The 18,395-nt window shown below is 40.0% G+C and overlaps 1 protein-coding gene across 6 annotated transcripts in view; it reads left to right on the top strand.

Moving 5' to 3' along the window:
* The window catches only part of MKX (mohawk homeobox), a 106,266-nt gene extending 88,820 nt beyond the window's left edge, over nucleotides 1–17,446 (top strand). For all 6 annotated transcript variants that reach the window (XM_043965038.1, XM_043965033.1, XM_043965035.1 and 3 more), the window contains exons 6-7: nucleotides 14,613–14,646; nucleotides 14,775–17,446. In XM_043965038.1, the coding sequence (XP_043820973.1) occupies nucleotides 14,613–14,646; nucleotides 14,775–14,961 (221 nt within the window). In that variant the 3' untranslated portion in view covers nucleotides 14,962–17,446. The remainder of the gene's footprint in view (nucleotides 1–14,612; nucleotides 14,647–14,774) is intronic.
* Nucleotides 17,447–18,395: the final 949 nt, after the last annotated feature.

Here is an 18,395-nt window from a genome sequence, read left to right as displayed (position 1 = left end):
CTGGGGTTTCTAATATAGTGGTACTTATAAATTAGAGGCTATTGCACCAGTTTGGGGCATTAAGCATTTATTAAAGCATAGTAAATATTAGTAAAGAGAGAGCAAGGCCATGTGGCTGCTCCCTCCAAGTCCCAAGGCCAAGAGAGCTTCCTGCGGGTCCAGAGGAGAGGCGGCCCTTCCACACTGCTCAAAGCTAATTGGCTAGCATCATTCAAATATATTGGTTTACTGGACTTGAGGGTGGTCTATGGGTAGTACATGCTGAGGTCAGAGTCCAGAGGACAGACCCTCTGGAGTGAAAGGCTTTCAGGTAGGTGTGGTTTTAATCTCTATTGTCTGTATTCAGAGTCTTCGGTCCAACTTGACTGACTCTGGACTGGCCTTAAAAAAGTCAGGCAAGGCTCTGGAGTTAGGCCCTCGAGTGGAGGGGGGAGCCTCTAGGAGCCCCAAAACTCATTATTTTCTCACAGAAGGTAGCTGCTGGGCTAAGCTTTGAAGAAAAATGGGAATTCTAAGATGCAGAGGTGAAAGTATGATTCATGCCTAGAAGATGACTAGCCAGGGTAGCACAGTGACCAGAGATAGTGTCAGGCATGAGGAAGCACGGGAAAGCCACTTTGGTTGGATCATAGAGAAACTTATAATAAGGTTGAGGGAGAGTAACATAATAAGGTTGGAAAGCCAGGCTATGCTCATTAAGCACCTATTAATCAATCCAAGAGTTATTAGTCATATACTGCTCTCCAGGTGAGAAAGTGAGGTGGAGCAGTGGATAGGACACTGGGCTTAGGGTCAGGAAGACTCACTTCCTGCATTCAAATTTAGCCTCAGACAATTACTGTGTGACCTTAGGCAAGTCACTCAACCCTATTTGTTTCAGTTTCCTCATCTGTAAAATGAGCTGGAGAAGGAAATGGCAAACCACTCCAATATCTCTACCGAAAATTTCCAGGCACCGTGCTAGGGATACGAGGGAGGGAGGGAGGGAGGGAGGGAGAGAGAGAGAGAGAGAGAGAGAGAGAGAGAGAGAGAGAGAGAGAGAGAGAGAGAGAGAGAGAGAATTCCTGTCCATACCAAATCAGCAGAAATTATACCCAATTTTAATTTATTTCCCTCTCACCTCCTCCACTCCTTCCTCAGTTTAGACCTTAATTAGTTTGGTGGTAAGCTAAAAGCAGAAAATTTAAGATATCCTTCAACTTAATAATATATGAAAACAACTGTAATTTTTAAACTTGACAAGTAGAGTTGAGTGTATGAGAAGATGTATCTGTAAGATGGGCTCTGAGTTGGCAGGTAATGTTCCACCTCTTATCTCTACAATCTGGACTTTTTCCATTAGTAAATATCACAGATGGGCTGTGAGTGGAGTATTCACCAGTATTCTCCACATATCCTAAACAGCTGTGAGCATGCCAAGTTTGGAATTAGCAGCAGCAGCACCTTTTTTTTTTTCTAATGTCACTCCCAGTAGTAATGCAGGCAGACAGGTCCAGCACTGAGATTCTAGAGTGTCACTTCTGAAGACAGTCATTTGTGGAATGTTGAAATGCAAGGTAGCAGTGTCAGCCAATTCAAAGATACAGTGTGGTTCATATATCAAAGGCAGAGCCCTTTTTGCAATGGTTTTCAGAGACACTGGAAGGGCTGGAAAGGATGCGTAAGAGCCAGGCCTTTGGCAGCCAATTTCTAGATTATTATAAATACATATTTTTTTTTTCTCTGGACTAGTCCTTTGGTGCTGAAGAAAGAAGTGTTAGCTCTCTGCAGCCTAACACCATACAGCTGTCTGTTTACTAAAAACAAGTCGGGCCAGCTAAAGCTGCAACAGCCTATGTTAACAGACTAGTCCAGTCTCCATAAGGTACTAAGAATAAAGTTGACCTCAGTGGAAGATCCACTGACTTTCCATTTTAGTCCTTGTTCCTGAGCCCAGGGGAACTATGAATATCCAGATTGAGTTGGGGTGGGGGCGGGGGAGAGAAGGAATGGGATCTAGGCTCAGGACAGAGTCAGAGTAACTTATGGCTAAAGATACACTTTGCAAAAGAAGCAGGTCAGGGTTGCCAGTGAAATCTAGTGCTCATATTAAGCTACCCATTGCAACACACACACAACACACCCCACATGCACACACACACACACACACACACGCACACACACACACATACTCGCATAGGTTACTCATTCCCCAGGAGGTCATTTTCTGAAGCCTTGGCTGGAAAATCAGCTTCCATGGCTTAAGTTTTTGGGGTAACGTCTGAAATATTCCTCCTGAGAAAATGAAGTAACGAAAACCCATCAGACACTTAAAGCTAATAGATGCTCTCTTTAATGTGGTTCCAGGGCTTTGTCTTGGCATGTTATGGTTCTTTGGCTTGGGAAAACAGATCAGCATCAGAAGAGCTATGTCATCCTTGAAGATAATAGATTCTGCACACTTAATCCATTAATCCAGGCAGATGGGCTTTGCTAAGCTAATCAGGCTACTAGAAAGCAACTAGGAATTAAAATATTTTGCACTGAGCATCTTTCTCCTTGAAGTGCTATGTGCCATTCATTTATACAGTAGCTGTTTTGCAGTCCCATTATACAGATGGGGGAAAGAAAGGTGAGATTAATGTATGCCTTGTTTGGGACCACCCAAGGAGTTAACAACACTGCTTGACTAGAACCAAAAATGATCAACATTTCCAGACCCCCTTCCTGGTCACTCAGCTGCAATTTCCTAAACAGAGACCACACACTAATCTTAGTAGAAATATTGGAATGGGGGGGGGAGGGGAAGGAAGGGTGTGGAAAATAGGGGAAAGGGAGAAAAATGGATTCAAATAGAGCCTTTTATAGATCACTTAGGATCAAGGTAAGTAGAAGTGACTATATATGAAAGAGTTCAATATCAAGAATAATATTGTATAATTGATATCTAATTGCCTCCTCAAGGGGGTGTAGGGATAGGAGGCAGAGAATTTGGAATTCAACATTTTAAAAAATGAACATTAAAAATTTTTTACATGTAATTGGGAAATTTTAATGAAATAAATAAAAGTATATTGGGGAAAAGAATACTACATATTAAAAAGTTAAAGCTGATAAAATGAATGGATGGTGAGACATTTTAGTTGGGTGGAGCTTTATTTATATAGAAAATAAGTTTTCAAGTTACAAATCCCATTTCCTGCACGTCCTTCTGTCAGCCCAGACTGATGAGATCAGAATAGAACAAAGACACAAATGGAAATTGATGCTGAGCTCAGAAGCCAGGGGCTCTTATGTCACACATAATAAGGACTAGCTCTGGAAGCTGTAATCCCCTCCTAATTGACAGAGAGAAAAGCAAACTGCCGTTTTGCTTTGCGTTGTGTTTTGGGGTTTTTTTGTTTTGTTTTTTTTAAGTGGGTCTCCCCTCAGGCAAATGGAGTGTGGGCTACATTTCTTAGAGAAATTAACCTGTCCCCAGGCCTGAAACCCTTTGGGTTGAGCTACCCCATCTCCTTCCCAATGGGGATGGTGAATGAGAGAGGAGGACATTGCTCCGGTGTCCAATCAAGGAAGGAGAGAGCTCTTTTCTTTTCTGATCTTTTTATTATTATACATGCAAGGGTTAGGAGGACCCTAATGGCAGCTGAAGGCCTTCGGGAGCTGGTGCAGCTGGAGATCATTAGTTATAATGTGGGGCCAGCCCACATGAGAAGGTAGCAGGAAAGAGAGAAATCTCTGGCCAGATGGTAGAAGTCATGGCTGGAGGAAATACTGGCTTAATTTTTGGAAAGCAAATGGTTTCTTGGTTCAAATGCTGAAAAGTGTTGGAGGCCACTGGTTTTTAAGGCCCCAGGATGAATAACTTGAGCTGGTTGCCTTGCAAAGAAACACTAAACCAATATAAACAGTCTCAACCAACCAAGGTGAAGTAGGAGGATTTCCCTTTTTACTTGGTTTTACTTAGCAGGCCTTCAAAGACCAGCTTCAAGTTCTAACACTGTATCTGTAATCAATAGCACTGATGGAGTCAGAGATGCCATTGTAGTTGTCTCATCTGGGAGATAGTTTGGTATTGAACAGACTCCATTCATGTCATGTCATGTCATTCATTCATTCATTCATTCAGAACATATTTCCTGAATGCCTATTGGATGCTAGAGACAATATAATGGTAGCCATTACAGCCAAGAAGACCTGTATTCAAGCCTAGTCTCTTACATCTACTTACTATAGGACCTTAGTCAAGTCAATTCCCCTGGCAATCTTCTAGGCACTCTAAGACTAAGCTGCAGAGAAGGTACCAACTTACACTGTTTGAGAGAGTTGCCTTACCTGAGGGTTCTTCTTCCCAGTGAAATTGAAGGCCCTTTCCCTATCCCATTATGTACAAACCCCCATGCCCAGAGATGCTTTTTGGGTTTCCCTCCTTTGGGGCTAAGTCCCATTGACATAGTGACTTAGTTATTCTCTCTTTGGTTCATAAGGTGTTTTGGGATGGAGGAGAATAAGTCACTATGTTTCCTCAACAAGTTTCCTCAAGGGGGGGACATGTTGGCTACACCTAGAGAATAGCTACCAAGCAAAAATACACCCAGGGTAGTACAGTGATTATAGGAAGATTGTGTCTCCTTTAAAATATCACATCTCTTTAAAAGTCAAGGAAAGCTTAAGGAAACTGATTTACAGTCCCAGGCTGAGATTTGGACAAGTGCCTTGATATTTCAGAAACACAACTCTTGGGGATGGAAAAGAAAAAAAAAGGCTTTGCGGAATCTTTACTGACCAGACGGCTAATAAAGCACAAGGAAATCGTTTTTTATAAAACTATTACCATTCACCTTCCTTGTGTATGAAAGAAGTCAGGTTTTAAACCAGAACACAGGCCCTCTTTGGGCACAGGCACGCACCGTACACCAGAGTAGGCATTTAATAAGTATCTATTGAATTGATGTCTGGTCGGACAAACAGATGACTACATGAGAGGCTTTTGTTTTTTAAATAACCAGTTTCTTGATAATTAGAGCCAAGGAATATGGAGGCCTGAACTGGATGCCAACACGTCCTCAAATTGTATTCATTTCTTCCTCCTTCAATAGCACAAAGCCTTGTACAAATAATTGAGGCCACTAGATGTGGCCGTGTAGAGGGTTGCTGAAGTTGGAGCCAGCAAGACCCAGGTTCCAATCCAGCTTCAAACACTTTGGGGTCAAGCCACTTAATCTCTGGGCTTCAGTTTTCTGTAAAATGGGGGTAATAATAGCACCTACCTCCCAGAGTTATTGTGAGGATAAAATAAAATAACATATACAAAGCACTTTGCAAACCTTCAAATGCTATGTAAATGCTAGCTAGCAGTAGTAATAATAATACTAACTAATTTCCATAGCAGGAAGATCAGTTAGCAGAAGTATAAAGAGGTCGGTGTTACTCTTCTTTTACTTTAAATAGGGTGTTTCAACATTATTAAGAGCCTCAGCTTATCTGTGGATGAACTGCCTGCCCCCCCTCCCACCAAGGATTACAGAAGGTCCCTTACTAAGGCCAGAGATTGCTTTTGTTTTGTCTTTGTCAAGACATGTCAAGTCAACAAGCATTTATTAGTGCTTACTAAGCTCTAAACACGTATAGTAGGTGCTCATTAAATATTTGTTGAATGAATGAATGGTAATGTACTTAAATTTATAATGTGATATTTTTCAGCACAGCTACTTACACCAGTAATCAAAGCTTGCAGTGTCCTTAAACTAACAAATCAATCAGTGAGCCCTTATTAAGCAACTGCTGCATATCAAACACTGGACTGGGTGTTGGGGAAAGAAAGAACCAGCCCCTGCTCTGGATAAGCTTTCTTTCTATTGGATTATCTTCTACAATAGAGATCTAAAGAGAAATCCCTGCTTGTGAATTTGCATGTTGTTCCTCTCCATTGCCAACATTAGCTTGGGTTGGGTCTTTGGGCAAGACCCATAAAGTCATGGAACATTTAGTCCACATAAATTGGTCTCTGTTTTTAAAGCCACCAAGAAATATGATTCTTCTGGACTTTATAGTCAAAATGGTTCTTGGAACCATTCGCAGCTGTTATCGAGACACAGTCTATTGATGGAGAAGCAATAGGAGCTAAGCATCAATATTGGGAGTGGGTGGAGGAGTGGGAATTAAATGTGGACCAAACAATGAAAATTGGGAGAAAACCAACATTTCAGCATTTTCACAGGGCTATTCTCACACCTTGCTCCTCAGGCTGTGAGTTGGTTCCATTTTATTTTTTTTCATGCTTTGTCACCTACCCTGAGCTGATGCAATGGCCAAATAAACCTTGAAATTAACCACAGCTCCCAGGAGATCTCTGATCATCAGAGCATCCAGAGTGTCATTAGAGCCAAATCATTTTCTATCTCTCTGAAAGTGGAAAAATGACTTTGGCAACCCAAGAATGGACAGAGTGTCTAGGGGCCTAGGGAAGGAATGTCTGGAGGTCTTGTCATGTGATTGATTATAACCATTCTAAGAGTTTACATTGTTATAGAACTTCAAGGAAGTGTGGTAGTGTAGCTAGAACTAGCCTTGAAGGCAAGAAGACCTAGGTTCAAGGTCAGCTCTAATAAGTACTGGCTGTCTCACCTGGACAAATGACATAATTAGCCATTACTCTAGGCAACTCTAATACCAAATTGCAGAGACAGTCCCTAAGTACCTTGTTATGGGGATTTTCTTCAGTAGGCATTTCTTTGTATCAGTGAAATAACAGGTCTGGGCCCTACCCCTTCAAGTTTTACAAAATGATTTCCCTGCAATGAGCCATGAAGTGTAGGTATAGTACAAATATTATCAGCCCTCTTTTACTGATATGAAAACCAAGTCTCAGGTTGTGACTTGCCTAGGGTTACACCACCATCCACCTCTCACAGTTGGAATTCAAACTCCCTGACTCCAAAGTTCAGAACTTTTCCCACCATCTCTTATTTTAACCAGCACCCCCAATTTATTTTTTTCAAAAGCTACCCTAAAAACTGTCAACTCCTGTGGTTTCTAATTAGTGAAGGGATATTCTTCATCAATGAACTGGTTCTGAGTGGCCTCATTGGCTACAGAGCTGTTTTCCAGATCCATTTTTCACTCCTTTTTCCCCATTGTCCCCTAAATGATATGCTCCTTAGATGGCCCTTGTCCCCCACCCTCACCCCAACCCCTCCATCATAAGATCTGGAGATTATGCACTCTTAAAAAATTATCTATACCTCTGCAGTCCTCCTACAATATAGATAATTGAGGATTATCCATATTATTATCTATTCTTGGTCTCCATGGTTAGATTGGTTTAAAAAAAAAATCCTGACCTTGAAACTTTTAAATGAGAGAAACCACAGAGAAATACTCTGCCGGGTGAGCCATATTTTTGTCTCTCCCTATGAATATAAATGCCACTTTCAGGATGTTGCCCAGAATTAGGGCGTTTATGAATTTCATTCACTGAAAAGAGATATGTGACACTGAGCCCTAGAAGCTATGCCTCCATGTGCAGAGTGGTATTTGATCTAGATGATTTGGGGTAACAACCTCAATTCCCTCTTTGACTTTGTGAGGAACATGTCTAGCCTAAGGATATCTATTACCACTTTAACAGTTTCATCATGATTTGGGTTTCTCGACATCCAAGATTTCTCTAACTACCCAACCCAACTTGCTTCCCCCATCCCCATCCCCACCCCCGCCTTTTATTTTTAAATTTTTTTTTTTTAGTCTTGAAACACTCTCCCTTGGCTGGTTTGCTAAATGACTCCAGCCAACTAATTATTTTTATAGTAATTGACAGTGCAGTTGATTTGGGGATCACTAGAACTTGAAAGGCATTTTAAGTGAAGTTTTTTGGAGAGGCTGAGCTGAGGAGCTTGCCAAAGGGGAGATACAAGGGAGCTGAATGTAGGACAGTCAACTCTCAATTATGCGCATACTGATTAACTGCCCCTGCAGATCAGCTAGGAATCGGGGAGGCTTGAGGCCTGATTTCCCCACTTCCCAACAGTGCCCTGAAAGTCTGGTTAACTCAATGTACTTCTGGGGGAGGAGAGATTCAGGTAAGACTACCTGCCTTCTGGGGACAGGCTCTAGGTGGTGATAACAGTGGGAACAACAGATGCACTGCCATTTTGTCTTCATTGACCAAAGTGCTAGGCAATGTAAGGGACTTTTAGCTTATCTTTAGTGCCTAGGACACTAGGCACTAGTAGACCATTTAATAAATATTTGTTGAATTGAATTGGCATATGGACTTTTTACAGAACAAAAGGAATGTGAAATAGATTAGGACAAGAGAGTTTAGCAGCTTGGAGAAATGATGGGAGGGAAAATTCTCTAAGAAAACTGAAGGGCATTTAAGGGCTGCTAAATGGTACAGTAGAAAGAGTGCTGGGCCTGGAGTCAAGAAGATTCATCTTCCTGAGTTCAAGTCTGGTCTCAGACACTAGCTGTGTGACCCTGGGCAAGTCACTTAACCTCTTTTGCCTCAGTTTTCTCATCTGTAAATGAGCTGCAGAAGAAAATAGCAAACCACTCTAGGATCTTTGCCAAGAAAACGCCAAATGGAGTTACAAAGAGTCACGCACAAATGAACAACAACTCTCCAGTCACTATGCTCGGGGTACAAAAAACAACAACAACAACAAAAAAGAAACAATTTTTTAAAGCTCTCTTGATCAAATTTTTAAGACTAGAAAAATCTATTTTTGTTGTTGTTCAGTCGTCTGTCAGGTTTGACCAAAAATGACTGAATAACAACAACAAATTGAATTTAAAATGAGAAGGGTGGGTTTGTTGATCCCCCTCCCCTCAAAGGCTGCCTGTGCCCTAGAAGAAGTAGGACATTTCCTTAGATTTTATGTTAAAATAACAAATAGCAAAACTCTTCATCCTCCCAGTTCTCTTATCCCTTGCTTTCCTACAAGAGCACAATGTTTCATTCCTGAAGGGCCCCCTGTTTGCCATCTATGACTTTTGCCAGGTCTTTGAAAATTAGATTATACTATGTCCCCAGGAGATTCCCCTTGGATGCATGATTGTCTGGCAACACTGGGAAATACACCAACAACAGCAGAAGGGACAGGATGCCCCCCTAACTCCAGTTTCTTTGTGAACCCAGAGCCCCTTTGACACAGGGACCTCCCCCCCAAAGTAGCCCAAGTCAGCTGTCTCTAGAGCCTTGTTCTGTTTGAGACTTTTGAGCCTGAACTTTGTTGTCAGGACCTTGGTTTTTAGCAACTGACTATTGACACAGAAGGGAGATGTTTCCTCTATTCATTCCTCCTTACAAAGCCTTTTATTTTCTTACTGGAAAGGGAACTACAAGCCCATGCCGAGACATCCACTGTGTTCTACTTCGAGAGCAGAACACTGACTTCTGTGGTTTGGACGGTGCCTTGTACAAGGGAAGTCAAGAAGTGCTTATTCTGTTCACTTCCATCAACAGGACACCTACTGTGTGTAAGGCACTGAGAAACATTCCAAAGGATTTAGGGATGTTTTTTACCTGTCAACGGTCCTTCTAAAAGCACCAGGCTTTAAAATAGAGCAGAGATAGATTAGATACAAGATAGACATACGGACACAAATATGATATAGTGTATGTTTATATATACATACACATATACTTGTTTTATTCCATAAATTAAAAATAAAATTAAAAACCAAAGGATGAATAACAACAACAAATACAGCAGGAAAAAAACATTTTTTAATAGTTTTGACATAGGATCCAGCCGACTTGCTTTTCAATGGAACAAATTTAAGGATGCAGCCATGAGGACTGCTTAGGGGACCCAGGTGTTAGAGTGTGTCCTCAGAATGCAGCCACTCATCGTCCATCCTAAAGGGAAGCATTAACTGGCCCCACGTGGTAGATTACAAGTTCTGGCTTCCTACTCTATCGACATTCACTTATGGACCTCCTGATCACTGTGGCACAGCACCCCACTGACAGCTAGCTCCATATCCCCCTACTGTCATCAGTAAGATGCCTGTTCTCCACTCAATCAGTCAGGTAGGGGATGTGAAACCAGATCCTGGTCCCCTTTTGTGCATGTGAGAATGTTTCATTTGCAAACCATGGCATCGGTTACACAGTCTTTTTTTTAAAAAAAATGTTTTGTTATTTCCCTAACGTTATTCAAGCTTCATGGAACTTATTTCTCTTTTGCCAAGTCTTTCCAGTGAATAAATATCTCCATAAATCCGTTGCTTCACTTTGGCAACTGAGATGCTGCAGTTAGTTTGTGGGCAAAGTTAAGCCAAAGCCCAGCTCGTTTTCTTCCTCTTCTCTGTGAAATGGCTAATGCTGCTGGCATACAGCCAGCTGGACAGAGCCCTTGCCTGGCTTCGTGTCCTGGTAACACCTTGACCCCATTGTTCCTTAGGAGGGTTGAACAAATAATGGTTCTACAGCAAGAATAATCTCTTGCAAGTGACTATAAGAAACACTGTGACTTTGCAGAGAATTAAGGCTTTCTAGTGTGCACTGTGAATAAAAGTTTTCACTCCAAAGAAGATTGATAAAATTCTCAGTTATCAGTGAGAGCAGAAACAGCTACCACTCAGAGAACCCTTGCAAAAGTTTGGGGTTTCAGAGATGGAAGACTCCCCAGGAGATAGTCTGAGGAATTGACTGCTGACCTGCTCGAAGATTCTGCTAATTCCTAAGGAATTTTCTTGCATAACACCATCAGAACCCTCCAAGGAGCCAGGGCATGTGGCATTTCTATGTGACACTCACTCCAACCAAAACCTTTTCACCCATAAGCAGTCCTACTTGACTAAGATCATATTCATCTTGAGATGTCTTAATCAGATATTTGGGTTCTTGTCTTCACTGAAGAAGTCAGAAAAGGCAGTGGTCAACAAGCTTGAGTATGAGTAAAAGAATAAATCCCTGCCAGCCATCATGATTTCTTTGTTCCCAAGTTTTAAAGATTGCCCCAATTGCCATTGCATTGCCAGAGGAACAAAGCTGTCATAATTTTTACCATTTATAAAGCATATGGTTATAAACAATTTCTGGAATTTTTGCCCAGAACCCAAGATGTTCTAATGTGCCAGCTGCATTATAACCGAGGTGAATAAACAGTTCAGATTATATGGCAGGTGTGTGAAAGAACAAAGAAAAGGCATGAACTCCGTCCAATCTTTTAATTTACTAACTGGATTTTAAATTTTTTAATAGGATTAGATCTGGAAGGAAAATGGGAGCTCATCTAGTCTAATCTCCCTTATTGTATAGATGAAATTGAGGTTGAGGGTTTAATGGCTTGCCCAGTATCAACCATTGAGTAATTGGTTGAGTTGGGATTTGAATCCAAGGCTCCAGATTTCAAAGGAATTGCTTTGGAAGAAGGAGGAGGAGGAGGAGGAGGAGGAAGAGGAAGAAGAGGAAGAGGAAGAAAGAAGAAGAGTTATCTCTATGGTTAGGTTGGTTTAGGTTGGAAAAAATAAAATACAATTATCCCTCCACATCATGGGGATACTAGTACAGGTTCTAAAACCATGCCTCAATGACAAGGATTTTTAAAAAGCCATTTAGTTAAACTATTTTCAAATGAGTTAATAAAGCTCTTGGCTTGCTTGTTTTTCTCCAAACACGATGTTCCATTTCCTGGATCACAGATTTAGATCTCAAAGAGGCTTTAGAGGCCACTGAGTCCAAGTCCTCATTTTACTGATGAGGTTCCATAGCTAGTAAGTGTCTCAAGCCAGATGCAAACTCGTGTCATTCTGACAACAAATTCAGTGCCCTGTCCAGACATAAACTGGCTGTGTTTCTTTGCACAAACTTTTTCTTTTCCAGTACCCGGGATGCTCTTATTTCTTACCTTCAACTCTTGACATTCCTCTCTCTCATCAAGTTCATCTCAAAGGCTACCTCCTGCATGATCCTTTCATGACCAACTCCATCAATGTCCCAAATTATACTTGGTATTAACTGGTCTTTATACATCCTCACCCAACCAGCAGAATATAAATTCCCTGAGGGCAGAGATTTGCATTTTTATCTTCATCTCAAGTACCCTCACAAGTAACTTGAATGCTTCTCTTGGACCAGACATGTAGATTGCCTTGATATAAGTAACACTCATTGAAGAAATTCCATATGCCAGTGTAGATGAGTACTTCATCTACTATTTAAACCAATCAAAAATCAGTTATTTGGCATTTACTGTGTGTCAAGCACTGTGCCAATTGCTGGGGATACAAAGACAAAAGTAAAACTGTCCCTGTCCTCAAAGAGCTTAGATTCTAATGGGAAGGCAACATACTCATATAAGTTATATGCCATAATGCACACAAGGTAGTTTTGGTAAGGAGGATGCTAGCAACTAAAAGGAAGAGAAATGGCTTCTGATAGAAGGTAGTATGGGAACTGAGCCTTGGAGAAAAACAAGGAAAGTTGCATGGGTAACCAAAGGGTTAAGTTTCTTGTTTCAGGGTCCTACAGCTTGACTTTAGATAGGCTCTATCCACTGTGCCTAGTTGTCTTTATGGTGGATGGTGCAAAACAAGCACTTGTTGACTTAAAGTGTTCATGATATGCAGTTCTGAGATGCTGGGGTAGTCTGCAAGGATTTGTCCTCTTTTATTTTTCTATCAGAAGCTACATTTTCCATCATAGTTTTTACTGTTTTTTTCTGCTTTTGTACTGAAGTCATCAGATAACAAGGGGGGTGTAGTAACTTAGAGTCTTGTCAAGTTCATCATCAGATGTCTCTGCCTCCCAATCCTTGCTGGGAATAGGGAGTGCATGAACTGCCGCTCTCATCATGCTCATCTTTAGAACTAGAAGTCAAGATGACCATGAAATGTGTCTTAATCGGGGCTGCATGAGAGAGGTGACCCCATCAGCTCCTCTGTTGGCTTCTCTGAGAAAAACTTGGGAGCTTTCCTACCCTACAGCTATAACTTCTTTTTGTTTTCTAGTTCGTTCATTCAGGTCATTTAGTTCCATTTCACAGTAATGTTGGGAAACATTCAGCTATTTGGATACAGCTCACATGTTAAAAGGACCAATAGTTGTATTGATGTTAGTTTACAGTTTAAGGGTTGTGTTATTCTGTGCTTTCTTTTGACCCATTTCTACAACTTTTTTTTGGAGGCAATTGGGGCTAATTGACTTGCCCAGGGTCACACAGCTAGTAAGTATCTGAGGTTGAATTTGAACTCATGTCTTTTTTTTTTAAGAAAAACTGGGGGCAGCTAGGTGGCACAGTGGATAGAGCATCGGCCCTGGAGTCAGGAGGACCTGAGTTCAAATCTGACCTCAGACACTTGACACTTACTTTGCCTCACTAAAAAAATAAAACAAAAACAAAAACAAATAAATAAGAAAAACTGTATTCTAATTTATATGGTCTCCATCTTTTACTTGTAAACTTGTTTGGTTGTTTTTTTTTTCTTTTTAACCAAATGACTTGACTGGCCTTTGGAATTCATTTCCTTTCATTCTTCCTATATGAGCCTTTTTCACAGTCACACAAAGAAACCTGCCAGAATGGTTATGGGAGTAAATTAGAGTCTGGTTTGTGCTCCTTTTGTCAGGAGATGAGCTCTCTATAACTAGTTCCAACATTAAGGATCTTCAGGACCTGGCCAGCAGGAATAAAATCAAAGGTCTGGGCTGCAGAATTCTCAGGGTAAAACTCAATCTCAGGGTAAGGCTCAATCTGTGATATTACTGCTGTTCAAAACCATAGAAACTGTCCATTCCTTATATGTACCTTGACTGTCATTCGAAGATACAGAGAGTAGGCAGCTAGGTAGCACAGTGGATAAAGCACCAGCCCTGGATTCAGGAGTACCTGAGTTCAAATCCGGCCTCAGACACTTAACACTTACTAGCTGTGTGACCCTGGGCAAGTCACTTAACCCCAATTGCCTCACCAAAGAAAAACAAAAACAAAAACAAACATACAGAGAGAACTCTGGAGGAGAGAAGCCTATTGGGGATTTATCCAGTCTTTCGATTAGCTATCTAGACTTTAAAATTCCCAGTAGTGGCCCGAGTACTAATCAGAAGTACCATTTGCTGAGGCAAGAACAAATGAATGTATCAAAATTATTGTATCTAGCTCTAAGTGGGCAAGGCCATTTGTCAGGATTAAAAAACTCTTCTCCCTCTACTTAAAGGATCAGGCACATGCTTTAATTTAGGCAACCTTTGAAAAGACACTACAGCCAATTAAACCTCAAATTCATCCACATATTGTAAATATACAAAATAAACCTGCTTTGTGTCTGGTTTGTACGTTTGTTATGTCTACTTATCGGCATCCCTGTTCTTTCCCTCTTTCAGAATGGAAGCCCCTGGAGAGCAGGGTCAATTTCATTTTTGTCTTTGTAGCCCAGTACCCAGTAGAGTCCCTTGCACATAGTAGGTACTTTAAAAATGCTTGCCGAATCAAACAGAATTATCTGTAAGTTCTCTATGATTCTACATATCCTTCTGTTTGGTGGCACTTAAGTCTTGGCATCTTTGCAAAGAAATTTTGATAATCTTATCTTTATGAAGCACCATCGATCATTTCCAGCACTTTACCCTTTGTTTTGTTTTGTTTTAAGGAAAATAACTGATTTTTTCTTTTCTTTTTCAGACACTCTGGAAAATGGATCCAATAAGTGTGACAGGTGAGGAATCTATTCTCGAGTATCTCCCCCCCCCCCCCAAGGCTATAGTTGATGATTAACTTGGGAGAGCTGGGTATTGTGGCCACGTGACACTTAAAGACTTTCTGTTTTGTTTTGCTTAACTCTAGCGCAGCTAACAGAAAGGGAGCAAGTAAAGATGAAACCTACTGGAAGGAGATCAATGCAGCTATGGCCTTAACTAATCTGGCACAGGGAAAAGACAAACTGCAGGGCACCACAAGCTGCATCATTCAGAAATCATCACATATATCAGAGGTCAAGACTGTCAAAGTGCCACTAGCCCAACAATTTTAAGCGCTTGTTGCCCGTGGGATCCGATGAACATTCCTCACGTCATTTGTATTTCTGTAAAGAGAGACCCCGAAACCTGGAGCAAGCGCGAAAACCGTTCCCTCCCCGACATGGTCAGTAAAGCAGTTACTCCCTTCAGACTTTTTGGTATTCTTTTTTTTAATTATATGAAATAAATTGTCCAGTTGCTTCTATAAAAGACATATAAATTATAAAAAATCAGTTTTTATCAAAATATTAACTTATTTTATGTTACTCAAACTATGCATAAAATGTCTGCATTGCTATTACAATAAGTGCCTTGCTTTCCAAAAATAAGCTATAACGTGGGCATAGCAGAATAGCTATGCCTCAAAATAACAATGCCATAAGCTTATTAGTCTATGTATTATTCCAGATGGGCCTGACCATTCCAGGGCTGAAACCCTAACTGCTGAACGCCCTTGAAATGTATTCAGTATTTCACGTTTTGAAAACTTACAGATCTGTTCAGCCTAAAGGAAATGTCCACCTTTAAAAAAATATTCCACAGTATTAAGTATGGTCCAATGTATCTTTCAGAGTGGCATTAAGGTTGTTGTGCATGTTTCTTGCTTGTCTATGCAGTACGTTATCCACTACCCCCATAACTCACTTCCTTGAAAAGTGCAATACTCCACATAATGTGTATATTTAAGAAACAGTGTGTCCAAATTAATTTAAGAGATTAAACTATGCACCATGTTCAGTAGATGTCTCTTGTGGCAACCTTCACCAGAAAACTCCCTCCACCCAGCTGAAATTTTACTTTGGATTTTTTTTTCTTTCTTGAGCTTTGCTACACACTGTTTAAAGTCGTTAAATAAATAACCAAAAAAAAAATCTTTTTTGTACAGAAGTAAATTTGTAGTCCTGTATTTTGCTTGTCTTGGAACTCAGTCTCTTGCCATGATGGAAACACTTATTAGAGCTATGGTATGGTAGCTCAGCGTTGGTTTGATTTGTGTGAAACCAGGGAGTCTAATGGATAATCTGCCTTTCAAGGAGCAAAAAACAGTGTGATAAATATTTGTGTGTATGGATGTGTGTATGCACAGCCAAACACACACACACACACACACACACACACACACAATAAAGTCAACCCGCAAATTAAAAGCATATGGTCCCTGAAATATTGAAAGGTCATTACATTTTGCCAAGGAGATTAAGGGCCGATATGAAATCATGCATTAAAGAAATGACAGCTCATATTGTGAAATAAAATTGACATTGAGTGAAAAGAATAAATACAAAAGTAGGGTGGGGGGAGTAACACCATATTTTTTTTTTGGTCAAATAATAATATCCTAATCAGCTTGGGAACACTTGAATAAACAGTGGAAATTCTGAATATGACTTAGAGTATACCAATTACAGGAAGATGAAAAAGGTTTGATTATTTGGGGGATGGGATAGGGATTTATTTTTTCTATTTGTAACCTTTTTTGTTCCTTACCAGAAACAAAAAACCAAAAACTGGAATAGTATGTATGTGTGTATGTGTGTGTGAGAGAGAGAGAGACATCACACAAACACCCCAATAATGCATCCAAATGGTACAATTCTCCTCTGTGTTTCAGAATACTTTTACAAAACCTTGTCTGCTCCATTGTACTAAATTATTTGAGAGACAGAAAAAAACCCAACATCCATCTTGTAACTTATAGGACACTTTTTGTTGTAATATAGCCTTGGGGGGTTGGGGTTATTTAGTGTGTGATAAAGATAATTTGATATGAAAATATTTTGTATATATATTTTTTACTTTGTTTTTCTAAATTGCTGTTTGCAATGACATTTAAGTGCCACGCAAGAAGTATACACCACGACTGTATGAACAAATGGAGTATGTGTTTTGTGGTTTTTAGGTAGGTAGAGTTCCACGATGCTTTTTTGATAACTTTACATCCAGAATTTTGCCATGATATGAACGGGTAGCTGAAAACTAACGACAAATACTTCACTCTTGTTCATACTATCTATCATAAGTTATTCAGGCATTAAGTATTTCGTGACGATACTTTGTTTTTGTTTTGACAAACATTTCAGTTCAAGGTATGCGGAGTGTTTTCATTGGAATTACTGATCATTCAGCACTGTCATCTTTTTTTTTTTTTAATTTAGCAGCAGTAAATTAGTTTTTGGATATAAGTGTAGAAGATAAGCCATTGTTGAACATGTGTTTTTGGTTGTTGTTTTTTGTTTTTTAATCGCCGAAGTGTGGAGATTGGTCCGTAAACACGTTAAGTCCATTTTACAATTAACGAATACTTGGCATTATTTCCTACTGTAATTATCTTTAATTTATTTTTCCTTTTGCTGCTTAACATTTTCTGGAAATGCAAATGCTTCTTCTCTCCCCCCAACATTTCCTTTTAAAAGAAGAATCTAGAACAACGCTGAGCCAACAGCTGAAAATCAAAGTCATAATTTATATTGTAGAGAAACGTTATTACCGCTGTTCCTTGTTTTGCCATATGTAATCATTTTAATAAAATTAATAACTGCCAAAAATCTTGACAGCTTTGGGATAAATGTTAATTTCTGTTCCTTAATCATCACATGAACACTATTTTCTTTTGGGGGCATACCAGGTTGGGAAACAGTGAGCGTGTGTTAAATGGAGACTTGTCTTTTAGAGAGGATTCATGGAAAAGCACTGAATTAAGTTGGCATTGCAGCTTTCATCACATTATGCCCCCCCCCTTTCAAGACCAGAGCAAGGAGAACATGGAATTGACTTGTGAAGCACACACAGAGTTCCCATTTTCCTGTAACTTAGTGAAGAACATTTATATGCAATTCAGTCCTGTTTAAAAAACATTTACTATTCCATGAAGAATTCTATACAAAGTCCTGAGGGAAATATAATTCCTGCCTTCATTCAACTTAATGTCCAGTAGAGGGAGATGACGTGAACACGAATAACTATAACACAGAATAATACACTATTGTTGGCATTTAAGGACTGCAAGGTGTTCTGTGTGCTTTTCATTGAATGGGAGGGGAAAAGAAAGGTAGTTAAATTATATAATGGATAGAGGGCTGGACCTATCAGGGAGACCTGGATTCAAATCTTGCCTCAGATGTGTGAGGACATTGGGAACTCACTTAAACTCTTTACATCAATTACCTCACCTGTAAAATGGGGTTGTAGTGAGGACCAAAGAAGGATAAGATATGTAAAGTGCTTTGCAAATATACCCTTTGAGTACTACATGGCTATGATGGTGGTGGTGGTGGTGGTGGTGGTGATGATGATCTCACCAATTCAGAGACTCAGGAAAGGATATGGTTACTGGAAAGAATGAGTAAATCGTTTTTCTACTACTGGGTTTTTTATTGTCTTCTATACTTGGGTGTCCACAAATGGGGATATTTTGAAATTGTACACAGAAATGAAAATGAGTTTCAGG

This window comes from Dromiciops gliroides, chromosome 5, assembly GCF_019393635.1.
Source record: "Dromiciops gliroides isolate mDroGli1 chromosome 5, mDroGli1.pri, whole genome shotgun sequence".
Classification (NCBI taxonomy): domain Eukaryota; kingdom Metazoa; phylum Chordata; class Mammalia; order Microbiotheria; family Microbiotheriidae; genus Dromiciops; species Dromiciops gliroides.
This window is presented reverse-complemented; position numbering and strand designations above follow the sequence as displayed.